The sequence below is a fragment of the Epinephelus fuscoguttatus genome, linkage group LG12 (assembly GCF_011397635.1).
Source record: "Epinephelus fuscoguttatus linkage group LG12, E.fuscoguttatus.final_Chr_v1".
NCBI lineage: Eukaryota > Metazoa > Chordata > Actinopteri > Perciformes > Serranidae > Epinephelus > Epinephelus fuscoguttatus.
In genome coordinates, this window is record NC_064763.1 from 22702154 (window position 1) to 22729793 (window position 27640).

The following is a 27640-nucleotide window of genomic DNA, read 5'->3' on the forward strand; positions in this document are numbered from 1 at the left end:
TTATGACTTTCAAAATAAAAGTATTATTCATTAACGTGTTTTTCTCAATACTTGCCTCATTTCTTGTAACAGTCATGTGGAAAAACTTGTTCTGTAGATCAATAATATAACAAACGAAGTGTCTCAGTTGTTCCTTACTTGAATATATATCTAGATATAGATATAGATATCCTGGTGTATATATCCTGGTGATGTGCATGTGATGGCTTACACAATGAAATAATTCATACATGTTCTGGTGAGGACAACTATTCAACTGAAAAGCAACAGACAATTATACTAAGTCATTTGCAGAAATGTGCATTTGCAGTTAAGATAAGAAACTTTAATGATGTCACACCAGCGAAATTCAGTGTTTGATGCAACAGTTCAAGAGTCAGAGCAAAGGAAAAAGAGACTAAGTGATAAAAAAAAATTAAAAGAGATAAAAACAGGCTAAATATACAACATAATACTTAAAAAAGCTTCATAGTCCATATGTACCCCCTATAACTGTAATACATACATGGTGTAGCACTGTACTAGAAAATGAATATAATTGCACAGGAAACAAGCAGGAAATAGCACAGTATAAATATAAAGGATATATCTACAAAGGTGTGGTTCCGGTGATGGCAGTGTCGGCAGCTGGAATAGGGCCGATTGCGGGGCATCATTCATACCCAGTCTCAGCCAAGTCAGTCAACTGGATCCAGCCCGGCTAATTTCATCCGGCACACAGAGATTGGGCCAATTCTGAGCCAGGTCATTTGTCAAGTCAACTCAATCTTTATTTATATAGCACATTTCATACACAAGGCAACACAATGTGCTTTACATAAAATTACAATACAATCACAACACAGTCATAAAAGTGCAAGTGCAGAAAAGAAATACGCACACACACACGTACACACACACACACACACACACACACACACACACACATGGAATTTAGCCATAGGCGGTTTTAAAAAGTAAGGTTTTTAACTTGCTTTTAAAGGTGTTCAGTGTGGGGGCTTTCTCAGGTCTTCAGGCAGGATGTTCCATCTTCTGGGGGCATAAAGCAGAAGGCAGCATCCCCTGCTTTAGAGTTAGTACGTGGGATGGTTAAAAGACCACTGCCTGTGGATCTGAAAGTTCTTGCTGGTTTGTATCCCATCAGCATGTCTTTTATATACTGAGGTGCGCTTTGTATACTATTAATAAAATTTTAAAATCAATTCTGGTTTTAACAGGTAACCAATGCAGAGATCTAAAAACAGGTGTAATGTGTTCAGACTTTTAAGTACCGCTGAAAGTGCGTGCAGCTGCATTTGAAATAACTGTAGTCGCCGCTGTGATAACGGCCCAGTGATGGCAGTGCCACAGCCAGATTCGGCCCGATACTGGGGCATCATTCATGCCCAGTCTCAGCCAAGTCAGGCAACCGAATGCAGCCTGACTAATTTCATCTAGCATGCCGAGTTTAGGCCACTTCTGGGCCAGATCATTTTGGCTACCTGATTTTTTTTAAATTTAAATTTCAGCGGTTGGATCCTCCCCAGGACATTTTGAGGACTGAGAAAAACTGCCCATGCTTTTGATTTCATTTTGAAGGTATGAAAGCACCTTTTCCGTTGATGTTTTGCCGCCACTTGACTGAGCTGATCAGACACCCCTCCCTCCATTCTGCCCCTCCTTCGCCGCAGAGGGATACGATACCATAATAATAAAATAGGCGTGGCTGGTTAAATTTCCTGTCACGAAAGTAACCTAAACATAAACCCCTGTAATTTTCCTCACAGAAACGTGTGTGTTTGGAACTCAGTCATGTGTTTAGTGACCCGATCACGTGGTGTTTGTCATTTGATGGTCATAGATTACCGTGATAAGAACAGTTTTAATATCTCTGTGACGCTACCGCAGATGGAAGATGTGCCTTACTCAGAGCTGTGCAATAATATGTGCAAATAAAATTCAGAGTTTTAAATATGTAACTCTTCCTTATCCTATTCCTTAATCCTCCATGACAGCAAGCAGATCAGATTCTCTGTTTGGTACATTTGAAAGCATTAAATGTTTTTACTAATTCCCAAAGGCTGATAAAAAAAATATTCGTACTGATTTTCTTTTTAGAAAATAATTGCATTCACATCCTATGTTTTAAAAACCTTCATTACTAAAAGTTCTTTTTGGCTGTAGTAAAGCTGCAGAAAAGGCGTGGCACATCCTGCCTATGCAGCGGCAGCCATTTGCCAACACTATAATCAAAATAAACGTTCATGACTACATTCTGGGGAATTGCGAAATGTCAAACAATGCCACTATCATGATGATAGCAGTTGCCTTTGTATGCACAATGAAGTAGGAGTGGTTTGGTGACACATCCACAGAAATCAACAAAACTGACCCATGCTGAGACTCCTGACCTTGGCAGAGTCAAAGTGCTGGCCTTCATCAGTCAGATGATTTTACACTATAATTCAGTTCAATTTTATTTATAAAGTCCAATATCACAAATCACAATTTGACTCAGAGGGGTTTACAGCATACAACATCCCTGTGTCCTTGGACCCACACAGTAGATAAGGAAAAAACTCAAACAGTGCTCTCTCAGATAAATCTGAGGTGACACGTGATAGTTATCCTTCTTTAATGTTTCATAAAGATATATTTTATTGTGAGTTTATTACAGCCTTTGTTAGTGTATAGTTTTTAATCTACACCATATCTGTGCCCTTGTGATGTTGTCATGTTTTCCACGTGGCTGACAGATGCTTGAAGGATAAGACAGGCTCCAGCACAGGAACAGACCCGGACCACAACCCATAGGCTACTGGCCCTCTGCAACCAGCATGTAAATTTTCCGCACCACAGCCTCTGGCAAGGTTGTCACAGTACCTTAAAGGTCCAATGCGTGATTTAGGGGATTTAGTGGTATCTAGCAGGGAGGACTGCAGATTGCAACCAGCTGGACCATCTCCTGGTTGGAATTCCTTCAGCGTTCATTGTTCAGGTTTATACAGGAAGTGAAATTATCCGCAGAGGTCTCTTCTTCTCCAAAACAAACAGACCAGGTAATTTAAACTGGTAAAAACACTGAATAAACCAATTTCAAGCTCTAAATCTGTGTTTCTCTGACTCTGTTTGGCACGTTGGAGATGGCCAGCTAGCCTAGTACCTGCTAATGTGTGCTCACCTTTTGTCACTAATAACTTAAAATCCAAGCCCAGTGTCATTCCGAAGTTGTTGAAATCCGGCACTTGGGCAGTGACTTGCGGCATCAGAAACCAAGGAGTGAGAGGTAGTGGATGGGTCCAACAAACACCGACTTTCACCCAAGAGAGCAGTGTTTGTGTCTTGTGAGATTATAAAGCCAAACCCTTTTCTTTTTTCCTAAACCCAACCACTTGCTTTTGTGGCCTAAATCCAACCGTGTGTATTTGTTGTAGAAGGAAAAAACTTACTGATTCTTATTTTCAGGTGATTATACACTAAAGAAGACATACTTTTGGTCATGGGCCTTATACGACGTGCAAGGTACCCTGGGTGTGTTTGTTGTTGATGCTCTGGGATGCTGTATCAAGTTCTGCCTGTTACATGTATTGTCTACATACTGTCTCTTTCAAAATACTATGTCAATACAACAATGCAAATTTAGTTGTTTTTTTTTCCCTTCAACAATGCATGTGGTTGGGTTTAGGCAACAAAAGCACGTGGTTAGGTTTTGGAAAAGAAGAACAGGGTTTGGCTTTAAAATCTTATGCTATGCAAACATCGCTCTCCTGGGTGAAGGTTAGTGTTTGTTGGACCTATCCACCGCCCCTTCGCTCACCCTACTCAGACTTTCGTTCTTGTCCCACCGCATTTTCCCCTGATGTGGCTAACCGCGATCGGTCACGTCTCATGCTGACGGTAAAGGACAGCTTTTTTCGTCAGTGTCTGATGCCGCAAGACATTACCCAAGCGCCGGATTTTGACGACTTTGGAGTGAGACAGGGCTCTCTCTACGAACACAAAGTGGGTTCTATTCTCACTCTGGCAACTAATTTTATACCATTCAGATCATTTCAACCAAAAATAAACTGGTTAGGAAGCTGAAAAGTTGGCTCTCAGCTGAAACCAAAAGAAGAGCAGGTTTTCCTTGGCCTGAAGTGCGAACCACGATGACATCAGTAGGTATCTACAGGTTGAAATGAGGGGATGGATTCCTGCACGTAATAGTCAAGATATATCTTCTTATCAATAATAGCTGGTCCATGATTGTATTTTGGATAAAAACAAATATCTAACTAATACTACTAATAACAAATGGTAAATGGATATATGTACCTGCATTTGTATAGCACCTTTCTAGTCTTCCAGCCACTCAAAGCGCTTTTCCCAGTACAAGTCACATTCATCCATTCACACATACATTCATACCCTGGTGGCCAAGGCTACCATACAAGGTGCCATCTGCTACTCAGTTTTTAACACACTCAAACACCAATGGAACAGCCACCAGGAGCAAATTGAGGTTCAATATCTTCCTCAAGGATACTTCGACATGCAGCCTGGAGGAGCTGGGGATTGAACCGCTGAACCTCTCTACCCAGCATGCTACACAAACACTCCTGTACAAGCTAAATAACAAATACATCTTTGTTTTCTGCTTTTCTTCATGAAAGATCTTACAATCAATCTGCCTCTTGAAAGTTCTTGAAATTCTTTGTGGCTCAAATGTGATAAGAACTCTTGGCGATGACTGACATTATTGTTAGTATTTTTCAGGACTTCTCAAAGGTCAGTTCATCTCTACTGTTGCTGAAAACACTGGATTTAAAGTCAGCTTTAGCTTGTCATACACTTGCTCAAACAGGAAGTGGCTTACAGTCTGATGCCACAATCATCCCACAGCCCCACTGCTTTACTTTTCATCCTCTGCCTCTTATTCACACTGTATGGAGGACAAAAAAATGACATAGGTATCAATAAGTAAACAAATAAACACAGAAAGAAAATGTGATTGTGAAGAGGAAATTGAATATAAACTCATAGAATGTTTTCATGCCACTTGTAGCGACTGCTATCAATAAAAAGGCCGCAGAGAGGCTTAAGTGGGCTCACATCTGTGACTCGTTCCTTCATTGAATCAGTCCACTTGACAGTTTTATAAGTTTTATTTAGCAAACGAAAGAAAGACTTACAATGCAGTGATCTGACGTGACGGTCAACAGAAAATATCAGAGTTCACTCAACCCTGTTGTCTCCTTTCCCACCAGGGATTTAAATGCCCAGTTAAATAACTTAAACCACACCCATGTGTCAACCACTGGATGTGACATACCTGTGCATACATACAAATAAACAATAAACATAAGCAAAATATATATTTTGGCTCTTACACCACTTCTATTTGGTTTTGACCAAGAAAGGCTATACCAATTTTTAATCCCAATTTCTCGGCTGACAAAAAGTACACCATTAACTTGATTACTTTAGCAAAATATTATATACATTTTAAAAAATGGTTTAAAAAAATACCCTCCTTTTGTATTTTTGAAGATATCGATTTTAAAACAAACTTGACAACTGGTGAAAATTTAAACCTCAAAAATTATGAATTGGCAAAAACTAATGGGTCACTTAAAGATTTCTGTTGGGTCACATTGTCTCTTTCTTCTGAAGAAACTACATATATTCTCATATACACTGAGCCATGGTTGGGGAAGACCACTGGGAACTGCAGTATGAACAAAATCTGTGACAAGAGTGTGTTGAATCCTGCAAAATCCACAACAGGCTCATCATGTCAAAACTGTCAGAAATATTTGCAGGAAATAGCTGTGCCACAGCTGACAAAAGACTCTATGAGACACTCCATAACAATCAGTGCTAAGAAAGCTAAGTTTGTGGCTAACCAGAACGCTACCAATAATCAAAGTAGTGTTAGCCATGATGCTGTCTCACAATATGCTAAACCTGGATAATACAGTGATTTTCCTGAAAAATACAGCATCCCCGGGGATACGGCTCAAAAACAAATATAAACCACTGTCTTATGAGCCAGAAGGTAATTTTATGAATGGGCAGCAGGGAATAAAAAATGATCTCATTCATAAGGGGAAATGTGAAATTAATACCGGCATACTTAAGAAGCACAAGGCACAGAAGGACAAAGAATCTGTACCAGAGGTGAAGGAGAGAGATATCTTCCTTGTGGGAGACTGTACTATCAATGCTGCAAATAATGAAAGGATAATCACATGCTGCTATCAGAGTGCCAAGGTCAGTCAGTATGTTTACATGCAGAGTTAAGTCGAGCTACAGTTACAGCTCGACTAGGCCATTTAATTGGACTACTGTCCTTGTCCCAGTATACAAGCACAGGAGGGGTACTAATTTATTGACCGAAGTATGTCCAACTCCGCTACGATAGGAGGTGATATGCCACCTTTCAGCTTGTTAGCATTGGAACTTTTTCCGGTTGACCTACTACGTCACAGACCAAACACTCGATAAACAAGTTAGCTATGGTTAGCTAGTGGCACCACGTGGACAACTTTACATCTCTGTACTTTCATCCGTCCAAAAATACACAGCTCTGGTAACACATTCTCACTCCGCCTTTGTCACATTTTTTGGTCATGGACTTTCCACATCCAAATACGACGTTCAAGGTACCCTGGGTGTATTGGCTGTTGACATTCTGGGACACCAGGTCAACTTCTGCCTGTTACATACTTTGTCTTTACTCAAGATACACTTCCGTTTTCACAGGAAATTTAGCATCTACATGAAGTCTACATGTACATGAAGAACATTGTTTTTCCTACAACGACAAAATAGAATGTAGTTTGGGTTAAGGCAACAAAAACATGTGGTTAGGTTTAAGAAGAAAGAACAGGGTTTGGCTTTAGAATCTTACGGGATGCAAACACCACTCTCCTGGGTGAAAGTCCATGTTCGTTGGACCCATCCACCCGTCTTACTTGGTCTTTTGCTGCCTTAACTTTTATACTTGTCCTGCCCATTTCCCCCTGACGCTTCTGGGCGCCATTAAACTATAACAACAAGTGTCGGATTTCAACAACTTTCCAAACCGGGCTCGCCCTGGATGTAGATTTGGGCATGTTGTTACCTGCTTCTTCCTCTGTTACGCATTTATTGCTATTCAACTTCCGGGTCAAAGCCCAGGTTGGAAACTGGGGAGCATGAACAGAGCGCCTAGCCTAGTTTGGGTCTGATTGAGAAATTTGATTTAGTACGATTTCAGTTGGATTAATTTATCATGTTAACATGTATTCTAGTTGGACTAACACAATAAATCAATTGACTTTTCTCCAAGGTTACTGTTAAACCACCCTGCAAACCGACATGTTATTGTGCAAGCTGTTGCCACCAGGAGATTTTTCTAAAATTTTTAACAGACTTGACCGGCTGGAAGTACAGTCATTTATCAGTGAGCCTCTCCCAACTATACACAGAACGATAAATAAATTCAGCCGCCTACTTGCACTGAATACATGGCTTTCTAATACCTGTGAGTCTTAAGGAAGAAACTTCATTGACATGTCCTGAGTTGGCTTAAGGTAAACATCTGCTCCTTCTAAAGATGATTTATGATTTCTGATAACTTATTAAGAGACACTAACACATTTGGCAAACATTTAACATAATTCAGTATTAACTGTAGCTCCATGGAAAGTGAATAAATGTGATGTTTCCCAGCTAATCCTCCACTCGTCAGCCCTAATGAATAAATACATATTTCAAGGTTTGTTGCTGAGTTTATTTTCTACTGTAGGTTGAGAATGAAGTCAGATGGGGAAAGACAGGGATATTATGTACTGACGCTGAGTGACGGACCTGTCAGTCTATGTGTCATTCTCTTCTGCAGATTCTGCTTCAATACTTTTTCACTGTCTGGCGAAACTCTTGTGGTTTTATTTCTCATATCAACGGTACCTTTGGCAACAGGAACAATCTCTTTCTGTTCTGGTTACATGTTCAACACACAGTTGCTGAAGACACAAATTCAGCTTAAACTGGTTGTTAGTCGTTACAGACATGGACAGTGCAACAGGTACCAGAGCTCCGAAGAGACATTTTAGAAAATGCTAAGTTAACATTAGTGAAATGTTTGCTAAAAGATAAATCAGTATTTGCTAAAGTGAAGGCAAATTACTTTGGAAAAGAACCGGCGTTGGTGGTTAGCCACCAAGAGTAGCCACTGAGACTAACCACAGACAGTCTGTGGGACTAACTAGCTTACTGCTAGTCCCACTATCTCACTGGAAGTTGCGCACATAATCGTTTCTACAGTAGTGCCCTCAGGAATAAGGTGGATGTCATTTCTCCTTACTCTTTTATTGTAAATCAGTATCCTTTATTATGTTTTGTATTTTAATGCTCCATAAAGCACTTTGAATTGCCCAGGTGTATGAAATGTGCTATGCAAATAAAGCTGCCTTGCTTTGTCTAAAATGTCAACGTGATGATCATGTTGTTCCTCCAATGAGTGATATAAGACAATACAGGAAATCAATAAATATCCATCTGGGACGTAGGCCTAATTAAAAAGAAAAGTGCAAACAAAGAAGACTGATTGATGAAAGCTCTTTAGAAAACTGCTGTGTGTTTTTTCTTCAAGGTTACACATTTAAAGAGCCACGAGCCTTACGTAGCTGTGCTTATCATAAAGGCTATTGCTACAGGCATGGGATTTCTTTGACAGTGATGATTCCTACCTGAAATCTGTGTTTCAACACATGTCGCTCAGGAAACTCATTTCATGTGTGGCTCGTGTGTATCATAAAAGTTATAAAACACTCAAGAGATATCTCTGAGCTTTAGATTTCTCACTGATGTTAAGTTTTTGGTGTCACAGAGGCAACACTTGAGGAACCCATGAAATGGTAAAAATATATTAGAATATTTAAAGTAATATTTTTTCATTACAAAAAAAAAAGATTTTATAGTTATGTTTTGTGTCTTTTCTTGCTTCCTAACTCAATAGATAACAACTGTTAAAAAAATATATATTTAAAGCATTTCCACTTCAAAATGAGATTAAAAAATCTTTAACCCTTGCGCACTCATTATTCAGCACTAAGATATGGTGACACCTAACTGACATTTCCTGCTCTGTAACCCTCAGAGCTGCTGAGCTAATCATTACAGATAATAAAACGGAGGATGATATCACCCAGGGTTGCTGTAATTCCAGTCAACCTCTCTATGGAATTTGGGCCCAGAGAAGCAACAAGTGGTGACAATGGGAGCAGACATGGAGCAACAACGCGACAGACCAACATGGAGCAGGCAGATAGAGTTCACCCTGGCTGGCATCGGCTGTGCTGTGGGTCTCGGCAACGTTTGGAGGTTCCCTTATCTCTGCTACAGGAGTGGAGGAGGTGAGACACAAAGCTGACATTTCCCCCTTAACAGAATTATGAAACCAAACCAACCTCTGTGCTTATACTGTACATATACACTGGGTCTCAATGTGGGGTCCAGAGGTTTACAAACTGTGCTGTTAGTGAGCTCTTTGTCCTGTAGTGATGCTGACTGTACTTGAAAATATTCTGAACTTACCTTAATGTGCATTTCATGTAAGCAGCCTGTATGTGTTGCATACTGTACTCTGAAATTCAGCTTGTACAGTTTGAAAGAACATTGGTTTACAATTAAAAAAAAAAAAGGAGAGATACCGCAGCTGACTATACAGAGATATGAGGAGGGCAATGCAAGAACAGGACGACATTCACAAAGTTAAATATTAAAGGACACCATAACACTGTATTTGTACAGAAGCCGAGAACAGCTATGATTTTTACATACTGTTGTCTCAAGATAATACAGCTTATTCTCTTGTGACAAAGGGTTAATTTATGTTGATTCTGGGGAAAACTAAACACCAATTTCTTGAGATATTGAAATAATTTATCACAGGAAAAATCACTGGATGATTATGGATTATGGGTGTTAGTTTATGTTAATTTTGCTTTCAGTAGCTAGACACCCATTAACCAGTGACTGACAGGTTAATTTTTAAATTTTCTTTTGGTCCGGCAATCCAATTACTGTTAGCTTTAGCACCGCATTTCAAAGCGCTATCCATTTAGAGGTGGTGACATTTTAATGTTTTGTGATATGAAGCCTTGGTGAAGCCACAACTTTTAACACTGCTAACAGAGCTAACAGTTAATTTAACGATGCTAAAAGGGGTTTGCGGCTTAAAATTGAGGCGCTTACCTGGAGGCTGTGCACAATGTTTCCACAGCAACACTGTTAGGTTGGGACAGCATTACTGGCTGTAATCACAGATGATCTGCGCACTAGCTAGCTCCCATCCAACCAGGCCAGGCCATCAGGAAAGCCCTTCAGCCTTGAAGCAGTGGTATTGCAGTGAAAAAAACCTGCAAAACTGCAAAAAGCATTTTCCCCATAGACCACCACTGTAAAAGAGATGTCTGTAAAACTGTTGATAGGATGCCTTAAACTGAAAACAAAGTCAATTATAACTTTTTCTATTCTGAATTTTTGATTTATGGAGATTATGTGTAAAAAGGATATATGTAAAACTTTCCTGGAGCTGAGGAAAGGTGATTCAAAAATCTGTGACTTCATTACAATGTTAAGTCGATGAGCTGAGCCGTAGTCCTGGTGGTTACCTGTTAACCAACTGCCCTCTGTTAAAAGGTACTCTTCCTCTTCATGGTTTCAGCCTTCAAGATCACGGCCATGACTGTTGGACAGAAAGACTTAATGCAATCTCTGCCTTTGTTAGACCTTAATTGAAGTACAGTCTGATGCATTGATCAATAATGGGTACTCCTAAACCTGGACAGGTCATCAGACTATCACAGGGCTGACACATAGATACAGACCACCATTCACACTCACATTCACATCTACAGACAATTTAGAGTCACCAGTTAACCTACATGTCTTTGGACTGTGAGAGGAAGCTGGATTACCCGGAAAAAAACCATTCTGACACAGGGAGAACAATGCACAGTGCCACTATTTTTCTTGAGATAACTCAATAGTTAAGTGGTGATCTTGAGATTTAGCATTAAAAAAATAATTGCGAGCACAGTTGTTCTGGGCTACCATACCTTTGCCTGCAAATTGTGTGTGACATCTGACTCGCCATCACTTCCTGTTAGGTGCCTTCCTGGTGCCATACCTGCTCATGCTGTTTGTGTTGGGGATACCTCTGCTTTACATGGAGCTGACTGTGGGTCAGTACACGAGGAGAGGGCCTGTCCATGCTCTGGCTAATGTCTGCCCTCTGTTAAAAGGTACTCCATGGCATTAAGTAATTTTTCCAGCCACTGAAAGGTGTCCAAACTGAAAAAATGGATATTATTTTGACATTATTTCTTTCTCCTCAGGAGTGGGCATAGCATCAGTGGCCATCTCCTTCATCATGTGCACCTACTACAATATCGTCATCACCTGGGCCCTCTATTATCTCTTCAGTTCCTTCCAGGCACCGCTACCATGGCAGAGCTGCAACAACACCTGGAACACACCAAACTGTACCAGTCATGCCACCAACAGCAGCTTCTCCTCCACAGCTAGCCAGGAGTTCTTCAAGTATGTTTTACTGTGTGGGAGAAGTGTACGGAGGCCAAGGACTGCCATGCTTTTAGTTGTGTTTTCAGGGGCTCGTTTATAATAGTAATAATGGAGTAATCTATCTCCATTCCATGAGAAAACAAAAAGCTGATTTCTCAAGATGCCAAGACAATGTATCATGAGAAAATGACTTCCGCTTTCTCAAGACTGCATTACAATTAGTGTATGGAGAACCTGAAAATGACTATCTGGTTCATTTGATCCAAGCTTTCCTCATGCACTGTTCATATGAAAAGTAATGCACCAAAATTCGTGCATATCCCACACAATGATGAGCCAGTAATTCATGCATAACCCACATAATTTGGACAGCCCGATCTCACTCCAAAGTCGTCGACATCCGGTGCTTGGGCATCAGAAACCAATGAAAAAAGGCATCCTTTAACGTCAGCAGAGGATGGCCGGTTGCCATTATGGTTTGACAGCAGGGGTGGGCGGGAGCAGTGGTGGATGGGTCCAACAAACACCAACTTTCACCCAAGACAGCGGTGTTCGCATCCCGTAAGACTCTAAACCCTGTTCTTTTTTCCTAAACCCAACCACATGTTTGTTATCGAAGGAAAGAAAATGTCAATTTGCGATGTTGTACTGACGTAGTGCGTTTATTTTGAAAGAGACTGTATGTAAACCTTAAATTTCCCATAAAAACCAAAGTGTATCTTGAAACAAGACAATGCATGTAACAGGCTGAACTAGACACGGCGCCCCAGAACATCAACAACGAACGCACCCAGGGTACATTTCATGTCATATGTGGACATGGAAAGTCCTTGACCAAACATCAATATGTGACGAAGTCGGAGTGAGAATGTGTTGATTTGGAAGGCTGTGATCACGTGACCATTGTGCTGAAGGGAGTTAAGAATAAAGCCGGAAGCGGGCTCATTATGTGGCGGGTTGGGGTGGTAGATGGGTCACAAAACACAGGACTTACCTGTGGGGCTTTCCCCAGGGGACCTGTGTTTGGAACTGAACTGTGAGTGAATTTTTCATGCCTAAACCTAAAGAGACCCAGCCATTTCTTTTCTAGACGTAACCACAGTAACTTTAGCTTGACTTCACGTTAAATACTTCATGTCATGTGTGCATTTTTGTAGGATATCGTACCAACTGTTGTATGCAGATATGTTAGATCACACCTGACTTTAACCTTCATGATCACTGTCATGTCTCATGATTAAACGACAACTAATCTAAATTTGATCTCCAACAGCAAGACACATTACAATCTCTGCCTGTGTTAGACCTTGATTGAAGTATAATCTGATGTGTTGATAAATAATGAGTACTCCTTCCTCCTTAATCTGACATTTTTTGCTTAAATCAGTTGCTACAGTTGTCAAGACGCCATGTACACATGCTTGCATGGTACTCCTGATCTCTGATAAATATTTAACTTAATAAGAGGAAATTACCTTTTATTTTCATGTGATAAGGAGTTGATTATCTTATTATCTTGATAAAAAAACAGCTTGTTTTCTTTAGATAATAAAATAATTAATTTAGAGATGGGTTTTTAAAAAAAATTGCAGGCACTGCTGTTCTCGGCTTCTGTACCTTTGCCAGAGAAATGTGTGTGTGTGCTTGTTTTTCAAGATAACGAAATCATTAACTCGTGATCTAAAGATAACGGCATTAAAATAAATAATAATTACGGTGGTGTGGTGGTTAGCACTCTCGCCTCACAGCAAGAGGGTTGCCGGTTCGATCCCGGGCGTGGGAGCCCTTCTGTGCCGAGTTTGCATGTTCTGTGTCAGCGTGGGTTCTCTCCGGGCACTCCGGCTTCCTCCCACAGTCCAAAGACATGCAGATTGGGGACTAGGTTAATTGGAACTCTAAATTGTCCGTAGGTGTGAATGTGAGCGTGAATGGTTGTTTGTCTCTATGTGTCAGCCCTGCGATAGTCTGGTGACCTGTCCAGGGTGTACCCCGCCTCTCGCCCGATGTAGCTGGGATAGGCTCCAGCCCCCCCACGACCCTCAAGAGGATGAAGCGGTTAGAAGATGAATGAATGCAAGCACAGCTGTTCTCAGCTTTCGTAGTGGCCAAATTATAAAATCAGACTAGATAGCAATTAGATTATAGCACGATTACACGATTACGAGCACCCTGTAGTTTGGTAAGACTCTAACTCTTTATATATCTATCATAAGAATGTGTGGAAAATGTTAAAAAGACAGTTCACCCAAAAATCAGAAATGCATATTTTTCCTCACACTTGTCTTGATTGTTTTGAGTGGCCAAGTGTAGGAGATAGTCGCCATAGAGATGTCTGCCTTCTTTCCAATATAATTGAACTATTCATTTTCATTCATTTTCTGTAACCGCTTGTTCTGTTGGGTGTCGCGAGGGGGCTGGAGCCTATCTCAGCTTCACACATCACATTTACATCTACGGACAATTTACAGTCACCAATTAACCTGCATGTCTTTGGTCTGTGGGAGGAAGTCGGGGTACCCAGAGAAAGCCTACGCTGACACGGGGAGAACATGCAAACTCCGCACAGAGGGGCCTGGGTTAAAATCCCCCACCCTGGGTTTGAACCAGGAACCCTCTTGCTATGAGGCGACAATGGTAACCACTGCAACACTGTGCTGCTGATAATGGAACTAGATGGCAGAAAATCAAAATTGAAAAACTCAACAGCAATGTCTCTTGAGAATTATGACCCGGTTACCTGGTTACTTGGTAAAAAAAATACCACAACACGCTCCCTATGTAGACGTAAATGGCTCAAACTAATATTAATATATGATATTATTGTCCATTACTGCCATTCTATCCCTCTATATCCTGCGAACTGGACCTTTAAATCTGTTTTAACCTTGAGGTTCATCACTAGTCTTCTGTTAAATGTTCTGTCTTCTGTTTAAAAGTCAAACATATGCTGGTTCTTTGATTTTAATGTGGATAAACTGGGGAAGTATTGTGAATAGCCTTTCAGTATGAAATGTGTCATGCTTAAGAAGCCACATCTTTCATTGTGAGTATGTGGAGAGAAACCTTGAGTTTTGGTTTACTCATTTACTTTTTTAACTGTGGTTGGCTGATAAATGTGGGAACAGAATGTGTAAGTGTAAAGTCTAAGTTAAAACAACTAAAGTGACATGGGATATGTCAGCCAAGCAACCTTTAGTGGATGATAGTGAAAGCAACAACATGCATTTGGAAACTACTCATTTGTTGAAATTCAGGGAGGACAGTTTGTTTCATAAGCAGTTACGGGACTACTATTACTATTATAACTATTCTTATCTGAATATGTGGGCATGCATGAATTATTTATAATATGTGGTACTGGTTGTGATTTCTGTTCAGTGTAAACATCAACCGTATTTTTACCAATACAAAGAACCATTCAACTGACTGATCAACGCTTTAAACTCCTTTTATCTAAACCTAACCACCTGCTTTTGTTGCCTAAACTCAACAACGTGCAGCAGTTGTTGTGGGGATAAAAATAAATTTGCGGTGTTGTACAGATGTAGTGCGTTCATTTTGAAAGAGACTGAATGTAAATGGGAAAGTTCCTGTGAAAACTGAAGTGTATTGATATTAATTAAATGCTTACAGGGGACACAGATAGTGTTTGGTTGATAAAAAATGTCAGTAATAAGTGGTCAGATGATGACGACACAGCAACCAGTACGGGACAGAAACATTAAAATACCCAATATGGAACCCTATGGGATGCCATATGTTAATGCCTACCTGCCCACTGTCCGTCAGATTATAATGAAACATTTATTACAATAGGAAAGAACTGTGAAACTTTGTTAATGGCTAGTGTGCTCAGTTTTAATGTGTAGCAGGATTAATGTAAAATGTAATCATAATATAGTATTAATGACATTTTCTCCTTTTTTTGGGCTTCTTTGAAGATATAAGATGCTGGAGCAGACTAGTGGAGTAGAAGAAGCAGGAGTGCTCCGATGGGAGCTTTTACTCATTCTGCTTCTGGCTTGGATCCTGATTTACTTTTGCATCTTTAAGGGCGTGAAATCAACAGGCAAGGTGAGTGAAAAGAGCAAGAAATTAAGAAAAGAGGATGGAGCGAGACAGGTGGACAGACAGTGAATAACAACCCTTGTTCGTCTCTGTTTGTAGGTTGTGTACTTCACGGCCCTGTTCCCGTATGTTATCCTGATTGCCCTGCTGGTCAATAATGCGCAGCTTCCCGGAGCTATAGATGGAATAAAATTCTTCATTATGCCGGAATGGGACAAGCTGCTCTCAGTGGAGGTGAGACAAAAGAAACAAAGAGACAAGGAACTTCTGTCAGACACAGGGGAGCAGTTAACTATGGAGGACGACAAATAAGTATCAATAAATGCAGAAATGAATAAATAAACTACAAAATTCATAAATACAGAAATGGGAATGAATAAATAAGTTTATTTGTAAATATGGGAATAAATAAATGAATAAATAAATATATAAAGAATTTTGAAAAGAACTAAATAAATGTATAAATAAAAATGGGAATAAATAAACAAAAAAGTGTATAAATAAATACATGAATAAATAAATATATAAAGAAATTTGAAAATAAATAAATACATGCATAAATAAAAATGGGGATAAATAAATAAATAAATAAATAAATAAATAAATAAGTGTATCGGTAAAAATGGGAATAAAGACAGAAATGTATAATTACATGAATAAATAAATATATAAAGACATTTGAAAATAAATAAATTAATGTAGAAATAAAAATGGGAATTAATTGTATAAGTAAATACAGGAATAAATAACTATATAAAGACATTTGAAAATAAATTATAAATGAATAGATAAGTGTATAAGTAAATTTGAAAATAAATAAATATAGGAATAAATAAATAAGTGCATAAATAAATATGGGAATAAATTCATAAATGTATAAATACATACATGGATAAATGAATATAAAAAGCAAATTTTAAAATAAATAAATAAATGAATGTATAAATAAAAGAGTACAAATGCCCAAATAAATAGGAAATGGAAATAAATAGATAAAATACAAGTTGATAATCAAACAGGGCATTAAACAATTCTACATTTCTGTGCAACTATTTAAATTCCTGTGTCTGTATGTCAATGAGGTAGAAGGTCCTAACGTCTGCATTTATTTTTCTGTTTATGCATTTATTTATTTATTTATTTATTTATTTCAGTATATATGCAGGTATTTATTTATTTCTGTATTATTCATTGATACTGGTAGATTTACAGTAGCACTGATATTGGTATGAGTGTTGATGGTTGTTACTGTCAGTGATCAGTGGTTTTGGCTGATCATCCCTCTGTGTTGCAGGTGTGGGTGAACGCTGCAGCTCAGATCTTTAACTCCATCGGGATCGGTTTCGGCTCCCTCTTGGCCATGTCCAGTTACAACTCCTTCAACAACAACATTCTGAAGTAATAAGCCAAAACTCTCACACTCAGTTTCTCCCTCAGCAGTGACAGTAATGATCTCTGCGCAGTAGTTAAACATCTACTCTCTCCACAGGGACACCATGACTATAGCCGTCATCAACTCCCTCACCAGCATCCTGGCAGGTTTTGTCATTTTCTCTGCTTTTGGATACATGTCTTACCTGCAGGGCATCCCTGTCAGCGATCTGGCTGTGGATGGTAAGAGAGCAAAACAAGTAATATAAACAGTCTTGATGAATATTCTTCAGCTTCAGGGGAGCTGGTTTGATTTAATATGGGTTCGGAGAGTGTCACATTTTTTTTTACCCTAATAATACTTGTGTGTGACTGTAATTACTCCTGGGGTGGAGAGGATGCTGCAGGGCAAGACACCTAAGTGAGATGCTTTTTCAGTCGATAAACGTAAGTGTATTTTAGCAACCTGTCTGTGTTTTTCCTGCGGCATTTTAGGCACCAAATGTGGGTGTTTTTTAGTGACCCGTGCTTTTCCAGCGGGGATTGTGCCCCAAATTTTATGAAAAAACATGATTTTTTACAACCATAATTGAGTGTTTTTCTGCCTAAACCTAACTATACATTAACCACAGCGTCGTTGAAACGTAAATTTTCAACCTATCGCTACACAAAAACATGCAAATATAACATAGCCGTAAAACCTCAATTAATAGCCCAGGCTTTTATTTGCTTAAATCACCAAAATCAACGGGCCTATATTTCACACAAAACTATTGCTCAGCAAAGATCGGGAAAGAAAATCAAATTGTTTTTTAAAACCAGTCTGAATATTACTTGTATAAACATTAAGCTTCAAATAATATATCAGTTACGAATCATTCATTTGATCTCGCTCCGACGGACAGCGCATCAGAGAGAGACGGCACCCGGCATACTGACAAATCACCACTTTATCCTACTATGACAATAGTCACAACTTGGATTCATTTGATCTGACGACCCTTACGGACTAAAGGAATATGAATAACTTACAGGGTAATCGAGGACACACAATTTAAGGTAGCCAACAAATTGCTTTAATACTTACTAATAATTTTACTAGGCTAGTAAAAGGGACTAGGCTTTTAATTGAAGTCTTATGGTATCCTTTGTTTGTGGAGATGTTCAGTGCCAGCATTTATTATGGCGACTGGGTTGTTTATTGCCTCCTTGTACATTGTGATGGGTCATTTTTTATGAGAAAGTAAATGCAGAGTTACAACCCAAAGAAAAATGTCATAACAGGGAATTAAAGCGATGATGATACGACCAAAGGAAAAAGGCCAGTTGATATAAATGTGTCCTCTTATGGTGCGTTTAGATGGAATTAGGCAGACGGTAGATGGCAGACAGAAATCACCTTTTGGACAGCACGGGGAAAACCATATATTTTAATATTAACTAGATATCGGACGCCAAGATGTCGCCTATTCAGTCCAATGGAGTTGCTCGCCTGGCATATGCAAAAAGTTTTCTAGCTTCTGGGTTTACTTCCGCGGTATGCTGCCGACTGAACACGCGCAGTAATGTTTCTCCCACTGGCCCCGCCCATGTGTTCCTGCTCAGCTCCTAGACTTTAAATCGTGATGACGTCCCGGTTTTTAAATTGCTTTTCCCAGCTTGAAGAAAGTATTACGAATACGAAATCACCATGGCTCAAAACTTCAGAACAGACAGAGTCACGTTTGACCTTGACTGCAGTTTGAAATGTCCTGTCAGCAGTTTTACAGAAGCCTCTTTCACAGTGGTGGCCTATGGGGAAAATGCTTTTTACTGCAGGGGATGTTTTTTTGCTGCAATACTGTAAGTGGCCACTGGGGAGAATGTGCTGCTAGGCTGAGCTGCTTTCCTGGGGCCCTACCTGGCACGTACACCAAGAAAGTTTCCTAACTTGCGGTACATGAAGTCTGGTTATAAACAATGGTCGATGGTCGAATTGTTAATTTTTAACAAGGGGGATGCAGAGTCACCCTTATCCTATAGACATTTCCTTAGCCAGTTATAATTTCTCCTTACCTGTTAAGCCTTGGGCTGATAATTGGTGCTGCTGCCCTGATATCTGCCTGGTTTCTCCCTGTCCCTCTTCTATCTATTGCAATAATATAGATAATAAATGTGCAAAGCAAAATTTAGAAATAGAATTAGGGATAGTAGTGGTGACATAGCTGTGGAAATTAATCGCACAGTCACTTTTATGCTGTATATTTTCTCTCAGACAGTTAGAATCTCTCCTCACCTGTGAAGACCCTGCATGGTAATCCTTGCTGGCCTCTGGTCCACTGTCTCGTCCCTGACCCTGCTCTTTCTATTGTAGCAATAAAGATTAAAAAAATATGTGCAAAGCAATAGTGAGCACAAGTTCTTATTAAGGAGGAGTGGAGGAGTTTATTCCTAGCGTGAAACTAGCTAGCAAGTGATTTAACATAGTCCTACAGTCCTACTAATTAACATTAGTGTTCTTGTTTACTAGCTTAATATATTGGCATCTATTAATTAGTCATCATTTAGCTAACATTATCTATATGCAACAGCATTACTCAAATTACACGGTTTGTTTGGAAGAAACTGTGCAAGGTTTTTGCTTCTTGCTGGCTGCTTTGCTGAACATAGTTAACACACAGCAGCACTGCCCAGTAGAACACCTCTCCTCTGTCAGCAATTGATTCTGATCACAACATGACAGCCTGTGTATGCCGCCTGGCACCGCCTACTCATGGTGCATTTAAAGATGGCTTGGAAAAACACGTTACCACATGTTAAAAACGAATTGAAGGATTGTAACGGCTGTAAAAAGTGCGGGGGACGGAGGACACAGATACAGGAAGTGCAGGGGACATGTCCCCTGTGTCCCCCCTCAAATTACGTCCGTACCTGCACACACAGATTCTAGATTAACAAGGGGGATGCTTTTTGGTCAATTTTCTAACAAAGGGGATGGCATCCCCCCTCATCCCCCCTCAATTCAACCACTGGTTATAAACTTACCACTAATATTTATATGGGCATTAACAGCTCACAATCCAGCGACAGTTTTTAATCCTTCATAGTCTCACTTAGTGATACAAATGTTGATAAATTCTTAACATATCACTCTGTGTCTGTCTTTAGAAAAGCCATTACTACATTTTTTCAATCATTAATGCTACACTGACATCTTGTGGGTTTGTTTGTTTATCCAGGTCCAGGACTTGTTTATATTGTTTACCCACAAGCCTTTGCCAACATGCCAGCGCCTCAGCTCTGGGCTGTGATGTTCTTCTTCATGCTGCTTTGCCTCGGACTGGACAGTGAGGTAGTTAATGGGGAAAACATCACAACATCAGTGATACTAGTCTGACTATTTGCAGCAATCCTACAGAGATGTTTTGTTTTGTTTTCTTTTTTGCCAGTTTGCAATGGTTGAAGTGATGGTGACCAGTCTCATGGACGAATTTTATTCACATCTGATTAGATTTTTTAAGCGGAAGGAGCTGTTTGTTCTTGCTGTTTGTAGTGCAGCGTTCCTTCTCGGGATTCCTTGTGTCATGCAGGTAAAGACTCTGATGTACTGGATGAACTTTAACCAAATCATATTCAGATTATGAAATCATTAGTCTCATTTTAGCTGCAGATCTAAAGAGTGTGTCTCCTTTCAGGTGGGCATCTATGTGTTCCAGCTCATGGACCATTACACTGCCATAGTGTCCATTATGTTTCTTGCATTCTTTGAGGTTGTAGCCATCTGCTGGAGTTACGGTGAGCAATAAGTTGTGTTTTTTTTTTTTTTTTTACAGTGGCCAGTTAATACAACGGTCTCCAACAGTGGTCTGCAGCTTGGCAGGTTTCTTGCCATCCACCGTCCCCTCCACCTCCCAATGACAAAGTCAGCTCATATACTACATCACTTTAGCAACATTGATATGATTCAGATGAATCTAACAATGGCAGCTGGGATGGTTAATGTTATTTACATCAAAAGTAAACACATTTAATACATTTAAAGGTCAGATGCAGTGGTGGAAGACGTATTATGATTTTTTACTTCTAAAGGTCAAAGCAATACCACAATCAGTCGCGTAAGGTAGTTACAACGGACACTAATGCACACTAGTTACTAGTTACAAGGTGTGTACACACACACACACACGCTTTGCTACTTTTTCCTCCTGTTCGTTTCTCTCTTGTTCTTTTGTACTGCCACTTTTATGTTTGAAAGGCACGACTGCTCGCTGGGCTGGTAAATATTCTCAGCTTTTCAGTCTAATATGTGTATTTTTGACTTTTATCTAGCTTTTACTCTTGTTGCCAAATAGATGCTGTAAAATGTCATGGCTGTTAACTGAAGCAGCGCTCTATGTGCAGGAGTGACTCGACTTTCAGACAACCTGAAGGAGATGACTGGAAAAAGACCAAACATCTACTTCAGACTGTGTTGGCTGATAGTTGCTCCTGGGCTGGTTGCTGTGAGTCAACAGGATCAACATCACATCATTTAGAGTCAGATTTATTTTTACCCCAGAGCAAAGCTGAGATACAAAAGTGTCACAATTTAACGTTATATGTTTCTTCTTTTGACAGGTTATCCTGATTTTCTCCATCATTCAGTTCAAACCAGCCCGCTATGAGCACTACGTCTTCCCTCCCTGGGCTCAGGGGGTCGGCTGGGTCATTGCCATGGGCTCCATCATCTGGATTCCTTTGGGTGCTGTTCACACACTGTGGGTGCTGCCTGGCTCATTGATGCAGGTGATACACATTTACCATTTGCTTTTCTCCACCCAAGACACTGAAGGTGGTACATGGTATTTTTTAAAGAATTTCAGGGCATTTATGTTTGGTGTGACATAACCAGGTTTTTTCATTTTAATGACTCATCGAGACATTTCGAGCCATGTCTGTTGCAACATAACCATGTATTTCAAACAACATGCTGGGACATGTCCAACCGCATTTGTTGCAGCGAAACCTGGTCCTTTTTAACAACACGTCGGGACATTTCCAGTTGTGGTTGTTTGGACAAAACTGGGTATTTTTCAAAAACACGTTGGGGACAAGACCGGGTATTTTACGTCAGGACATTTCCAGCTGTGTTTGTAGCAACAAAACCGTATTTGTTGCGACCAACCCAGGTATTTTTTTTTTTTTTATGAATGGTCAGGTCATTTTCAGCCATGTTTGTTGCAACAAAATCTGGAATTTTTAGCAACATATTAGGACCTTTTCAGCTGTGTTTGTTGCAGCAAAACTGTTTTGAAAGAGTTTCGGGACATTTTCAACTGAGCTTGTTGTGACATAATTTTTTTTATCATGCCGGGACATTTCCAGCCATGTTTGTGTGACATAACTGGGTATTTGTAATGACACATTGTGACATCTCCAGCCGTGTTTGTCGGGACATAACCAGTTATTTTTAAAGACACGCCCGGAGATTTCCAGCCATGTTTGTTGTGACATAAGTGAGTATTTTTAACATTACGCCAGCACATTTCCAGCTTTGTTTGTAGTGGCAAAACCAGGTCAATTTTAATATGTTGAAGCATTTCCAGCTGTGTTTGTTACAACAAATCTGAGTATAGTTCTTTAGACATGTCAGGACATTTTAAGCCATTGTGATAAAACCAGGTATTTTTTTAAACACATTGGGGGCATTTCCAGCCATGTGTGTGGTGTGTCAAAACTTAGTATTTTTTTTTTTAAAGTGTATCAGATTTAGGGGCATTTATTGGCAGAAATTGAATATAACATTTATAATTAAGGTAACCTAATAATATAACTCTTTAGTTTATAGTCACCTGAAACTGAGAATTGTGTTTTCATTGCCTTAGAATCTACCATGTATATCCATATATGGAGCGGGTCTTCATCCAGAGAGGTTTTTTTTTTGCATCTGCCACTGGAGTCGTACACATCTGGCACACAGAAGAAGTTTCAGTTCAATCAATCAATCAAACAATCAAATTTATTTATAAAGCCCAATATCACAAATCACAATTTGCCTCACAGGGCTTTACAGCAGTTCTGCAACATCATCGCTGAATGCCACTATATCCTACACACAAGACCTTTTCTTAAAAATAAATTGGGATATTTTCAGCTGTGTTTGTTGCAACAAAACAGGGTATTTTTTAATGACACGTGAGGAGGTTACTAGCTACTGTTTGTGGCGACCAAACTGGGTATTTCAAGCATAATTTTCTCCTAACCATAATGAAGTGGGTTTTGTGCGTAAACCTACCCACACATTAGACATTTCTGCTACATATGAAACATACAAACGTAATGTATCTGTGGTTTGTAGAAAAGTACAATACCAAAATTTAGTTTAGCGACTGGGTTGCTTGCCATGTCATGTTCATATAAAATCAAGCTGTATGTTAATATACACGTTACATACATTTCTCCCACAGAAACTTAAGCTGTCCATCACACCATACACCCTGAATGAAATATCAAAGATGCCGTACTATGAGAGGGGAGGAGGAGCTGGACGTCCAGGCATAGCCGTCATCAGCTCCAACATCCATCTACCTGAAAAACCTCCTACTCAGACAAACATGTGATACATCTGTGCTTCGCACTATCCCGATGTCCAAGAGTGGTAGATTATTAGTAAGTTTAAGTTAATCACAATTTTTTTTTTTTTTTTTTTTTTTTTGCCATAAATCTTAAACAACCTTCTGGTAAGTTAAACAGAAGTCGACTGAAAAAATTATTTACATGGTTGTGAAAATCTGTTGCTGCATATCTGCCATGCAGATATATTAAAATGGCCAATTTTTGTGAGCCTATTGATTAAATATGTTTAGTTTAACTTCTATAACAGTTTAGCAGATTTTTAATGTGATAAGATGTGGAAAGACAGAATGTACAGTACATCTTAATGTCCGGCCAGCACTTCCTCATGTGGTGCTCAGGACGCTGCACACATTTCACCATCCTCATTTCTGGACTCAACTTTGCAAAGGGTGCCATCTTTTGGCCATGATTGTTGATGCAGTTTGGAGTTTTTATAAATCTCAGATCAGTAAATTTAGTATATACATTTTAGCCTGTAAAATGACAAAGTCATGTCACTATTACAGACTCATAGTTCACACAGCTGGACTTTAGCAGACTACTGAATAACCTCCCTTAAAGACATAAAGCACTGTAGACCCATTCATTGTGGCTGACTCATTTATTACGTCAACTGCAACAGGGCACTGCTGATAAAACTGATATACACAGGTGGTAAATAAAGTAGTACATGGGTCATGCAATTATGTCATGTCATGTCATGTCATGTCACATCATGTCATGTAAGGTATAATAAAAACATGTCACAAAGTCCACAACTCGTGTCTTCTTTCTGTGAAATCAAGTTTTCTTGTGAACATTAACACAGGCCATTACTTACTTTTGGGCAATTGTTTTTATTAATTCATTAAAGGAGATATTTCCACTGTAAGGTACACATCTCTAGGGTATGCATGTACACAGAGTTAGTTTCTTCCCCTGCATAAGTTGCCAGCGTTTCCCTCTTATAGTTCCTCCTCATGAATGAATCCAAAGTGCAGAACAAGTTAAATTCCACAGGCAAAAAGGTGGACTGTAGAAACTCCTGCTTAAAGGAACACTTCACCCCTGAAATGACCATCTGTATATCAATTACTCTCATTGTGTTATGTTGAATGCACTAAAACCTTTGTTTTTCTCGCAAGCCTCCACAGTGAACCAAGAACCCAAAAATAGGAGAGAATTTCTGATGAACTGAACCCATAGGGGTCCACATTTTCAGAATCCATTTACAAACTCTCACACACCTCGTGCAGTATAATCAAGTCTCATTTATCCAGTTGCATGCTCAGTACATCCCACACAGACAGTCCTTTCTAACAGGGAACTAAACAGAAAGTGAAACTTATCCATGCTCTCTTCAAAGCCAGACTCCATTGACGAACAAAGTAATTTTACCTCGCTGATCACAGGATTTCCTGGTCTAGCGCTGCCTTGATTAGTTAGTCTGTTTGTGTTATTGTGACTATGGTGAATCCAAACTAACCCTTCATTACACCACAGTTCCACAATATGGCAAAAAACCTAACTGATCGAGACAGCGCTGGACCAGGATACTGTGTTCAACGAGGTAAAATTACTGTTTTACCCTGAACTGTTTGTCAGTGGAATCTGGCTTTGAAGAGAGCATAAATAAGTTTCACTTTCAGTTCAGTTTTTAATAGCAAAGTTTAAGAGAAAATGCACGTATATGCAAAGCACTGAGCATTCGAATAGATAAAGTAGACTTGGATTATACTGCACGACTTGTGTCAGAGCCCGTAAACAGACTTTAAATATAGTTCTTCTGCTGCTGAAGACGTATTTCACTGCTAAGAGGAAAACTGGGCCGTCTATGGAATAGAAAGATGCAAATAATTCTAATTTTGGTGACCAAAGAAAACGAGAAAAAGGACTGTGGCATTTGCTTTTGCTCAAGAGGCAGAAAACCCCCAACTGCCAGAATGCACTGCGCTGCATCAGACCTATTAACGCCCCACACAGGCAGGTGACGTAATGCGAATTTGTCTGTTTGATATGAATGCATGGTGATGCAGTGGTTAGCATTGTTGTGTCACAGCAAGAGAGTTCCTGGTTTGAACCCCCGGGTGGGGGAGCCCTTCTGTGCTGAGTTTGCATGTTCTCTCTGTGTCAGTGTGGGTTTTCTCCAGGTACTCCGGCTTCCTCCAACAATCCAAAGACATGCAGGTTAATTGGTGACTTTAAATTGGCCATAGGTGTGAATGGTTGTCTGTCTCTATATGTTAGCCCTGCAATAGTCTGGCCTCTTGCCTAATGTTAGCTGGGATAGGCTCCAACCCCCCGTGACCCCTAACAAGATAAGCTTTTATGAAAAATGAATGCATGAATGACACAAATCGTTTAAATAGTAAGCTGAAAACAACTGAGGCGAGAACAATGCCAACAACTCAGTTACAGAATCTTGGTTCATATTTGATCAGCGTTGCCTAGTTTTACCGTTTGATCCCAGTTTTTTCAACCTCTGCTTTCATTGTGCAGGAAACAGTATGGCACCCACTTCTGTTCACCAACTCTGGCTACTACAGCCAAACACGGCACTGAAATATGTTTCTGAAATCATTTTATGCAAGAAAAAGATAGTGCAGTGACATAATATTGATCTATATTCGATCAGCACTGCCTTGTTTCACCGCTTGATCAGATTTAGGTCTGAGTTTGGGAGAGAGACAAGGAGGGGCAGGCCATGTCGCTTTATCTGCTTCTACACTCTTTATGTCTGTGGTTGTGGCATCAAGTGATATGAAAATGCAAAAGTACAGCCTATAGTTCAAGCAACAGGCCTGGAGAGTGAGCCAAATGCTGCCAGATGACCTGTTGTGCACCACCCGCTTCATCTGGCGGAGGGTAGGGGTGAATATCTAGGTACTGGTTAGATGGAGGGAAGTTTATTTGATACTACCAACATTATTTTGATACAAAGCTGGTTGAAAATCAGCAAAGTACCCCTTTAAATGGGGACCCTTGTGACCCTTCTTCACAGTTTTCTTCACCGATTCAACATAACACATGGGGTGAGTGACTGACAAACATGATCATTTGGGGAATGAGGTATTCCTTTAACAGAAAGCGACTCCTACACTTTTCCAGATTCCTGAAACCTTGATCGATCCAAACAAGAGTAACTGAAAGTGTTTGTGAGAACATACGGTGAGAAAAGGTTGCAGGGTGGACAAACTGTCGATGGTTAGTTACAGTGGGTAGTATCGTCTATGGTTAATGAGTGTGAGACCACATCTATCTATGATCAAAAGTTAAAATATTTATAAAAAAAAAATAAACAAAAAAATCTTATAAACAGCAATTACTCTTTCCATTTAATTTCAAAAAGATATGTCATATGACCTACAAAAACAAAAAACGTGCAATCAATGGCATACTCTTCCCTCTGAAGTGATGGTCGTGCAGATGACCACAAAGCACAGCAGCAGCAACTCTCTCCTCTGTTATTTGTTCCGACTGTAGTTTGGACTCAGCTCAGTTCAGGACCGGGCTCGACGATTCACAAATACCAGGTCGCTGCATTCAGTAGTATTTCTGTAGTGGTTTACAAAGTCCAAGCCCTTCATTTCCTCACACAGCCTCCTCAAGACTCCAGCCTTCTTTGACCACGTCCCTGCAGATCCAACACAGCTATAGTTGATTTGTACCCCCCCCCCCACCACCCTCTTCCCTCGCCCAGCAGAGGTCACTAAGGAGTCACCATGGCTGCTGTCTGTCTGCTCCTCCTGCAGCTTCCTGTTGCACTGCTATGACACCTGCTCTACTGACCTCAACTGCAAGTCTCCAATCTGATGACACAAATAAAAGGAGATCATTACAGACACCAATGCCACTCACCTCCATCTGATGCATTTGATGGTAAAAAGCCAGACAGACACAGAAAGAGCAACAAAATCCCCAGAATAAATGTTGGCATTGTACGTTTCTGACCCATATATGCAAATTTGTACATTTCACATGCAGCAGGTATGTTTTAAACTTCATGTTTCAATTTTCAATTATACATGTATCTACGCTGTGGATAGTGTGTGGTAAGGTTGAGGCACAAAAAATGCTTGGTTAGGGTTAGGAAAAC

General features: G+C 39.8%; 2 protein-coding genes across 2 annotated transcripts in view; one reads left to right on the forward strand and one right to left on the reverse strand.

The window, feature by feature from the left end:
* Positions 1-9149: 9149 nt before the first annotated feature.
* Positions 9150-23847, forward strand: si:ch211-283g2.1 (sodium- and chloride-dependent GABA transporter ine). Its single transcript, XM_049592404.1, has 13 exons — positions 9150-9359; positions 11118-11252; positions 11346-11550; positions 15474-15606; positions 15700-15834; positions 16895-16998; positions 17090-17214; positions 20190-20302; positions 20400-20540; positions 20646-20745; positions 21352-21452; positions 21568-21735; positions 23397-23847. The coding sequence occupies exons 1-13, from the start codon at positions 9221-9223 to the stop codon at positions 23547-23549; spliced, it is 1752 nt and encodes a 583-aa protein (XP_049448361.1). The 5' UTR covers positions 9150-9220; the 3' UTR covers positions 23550-23847.
* Positions 23848-24151: 304 nt separating this feature from the next.
* dhrs11a (dehydrogenase/reductase 11a) overlaps positions 24152-27640 on the reverse strand; it is a 36295-nt gene continuing 32806 nt past the window's right edge. Inside the window, exon 7 of the mRNA XM_049592408.1 lies at positions 24152-27353. Within this exon, the coding sequence (XP_049448365.1) occupies positions 27312-27353 (42 nt within the window). The 3' untranslated portion in view covers positions 24152-27311. The remainder of the gene's footprint in view (positions 27354-27640) is intronic.

What these genes read in the sequence shown, in the direction of transcription:
- si:ch211-283g2.1 (XM_049592404.1), top strand. Translation starts at nt 9,221, where the DNA reads ATGGGAGCAGACATGGAGCAACAACGCGACAGACCAACATGGAGCAGG. An exon ending in CAGCGATCTGGCTGTGGATG is followed by an intron (nt 17,215 to 20,189) that starts GTAAGAGAGCAA and finishes TTGTTTATCCAG; the next exon opens with GTCCAGGACTTGTTTATATT. An exon ending in GCCTCGGACTGGACAGTGAG is followed by an intron (nt 20,303 to 20,399) that starts GTAGTTAATGGG and finishes CTTTTTTGCCAG; the next exon opens with TTTGCAATGGTTGAAGTGAT.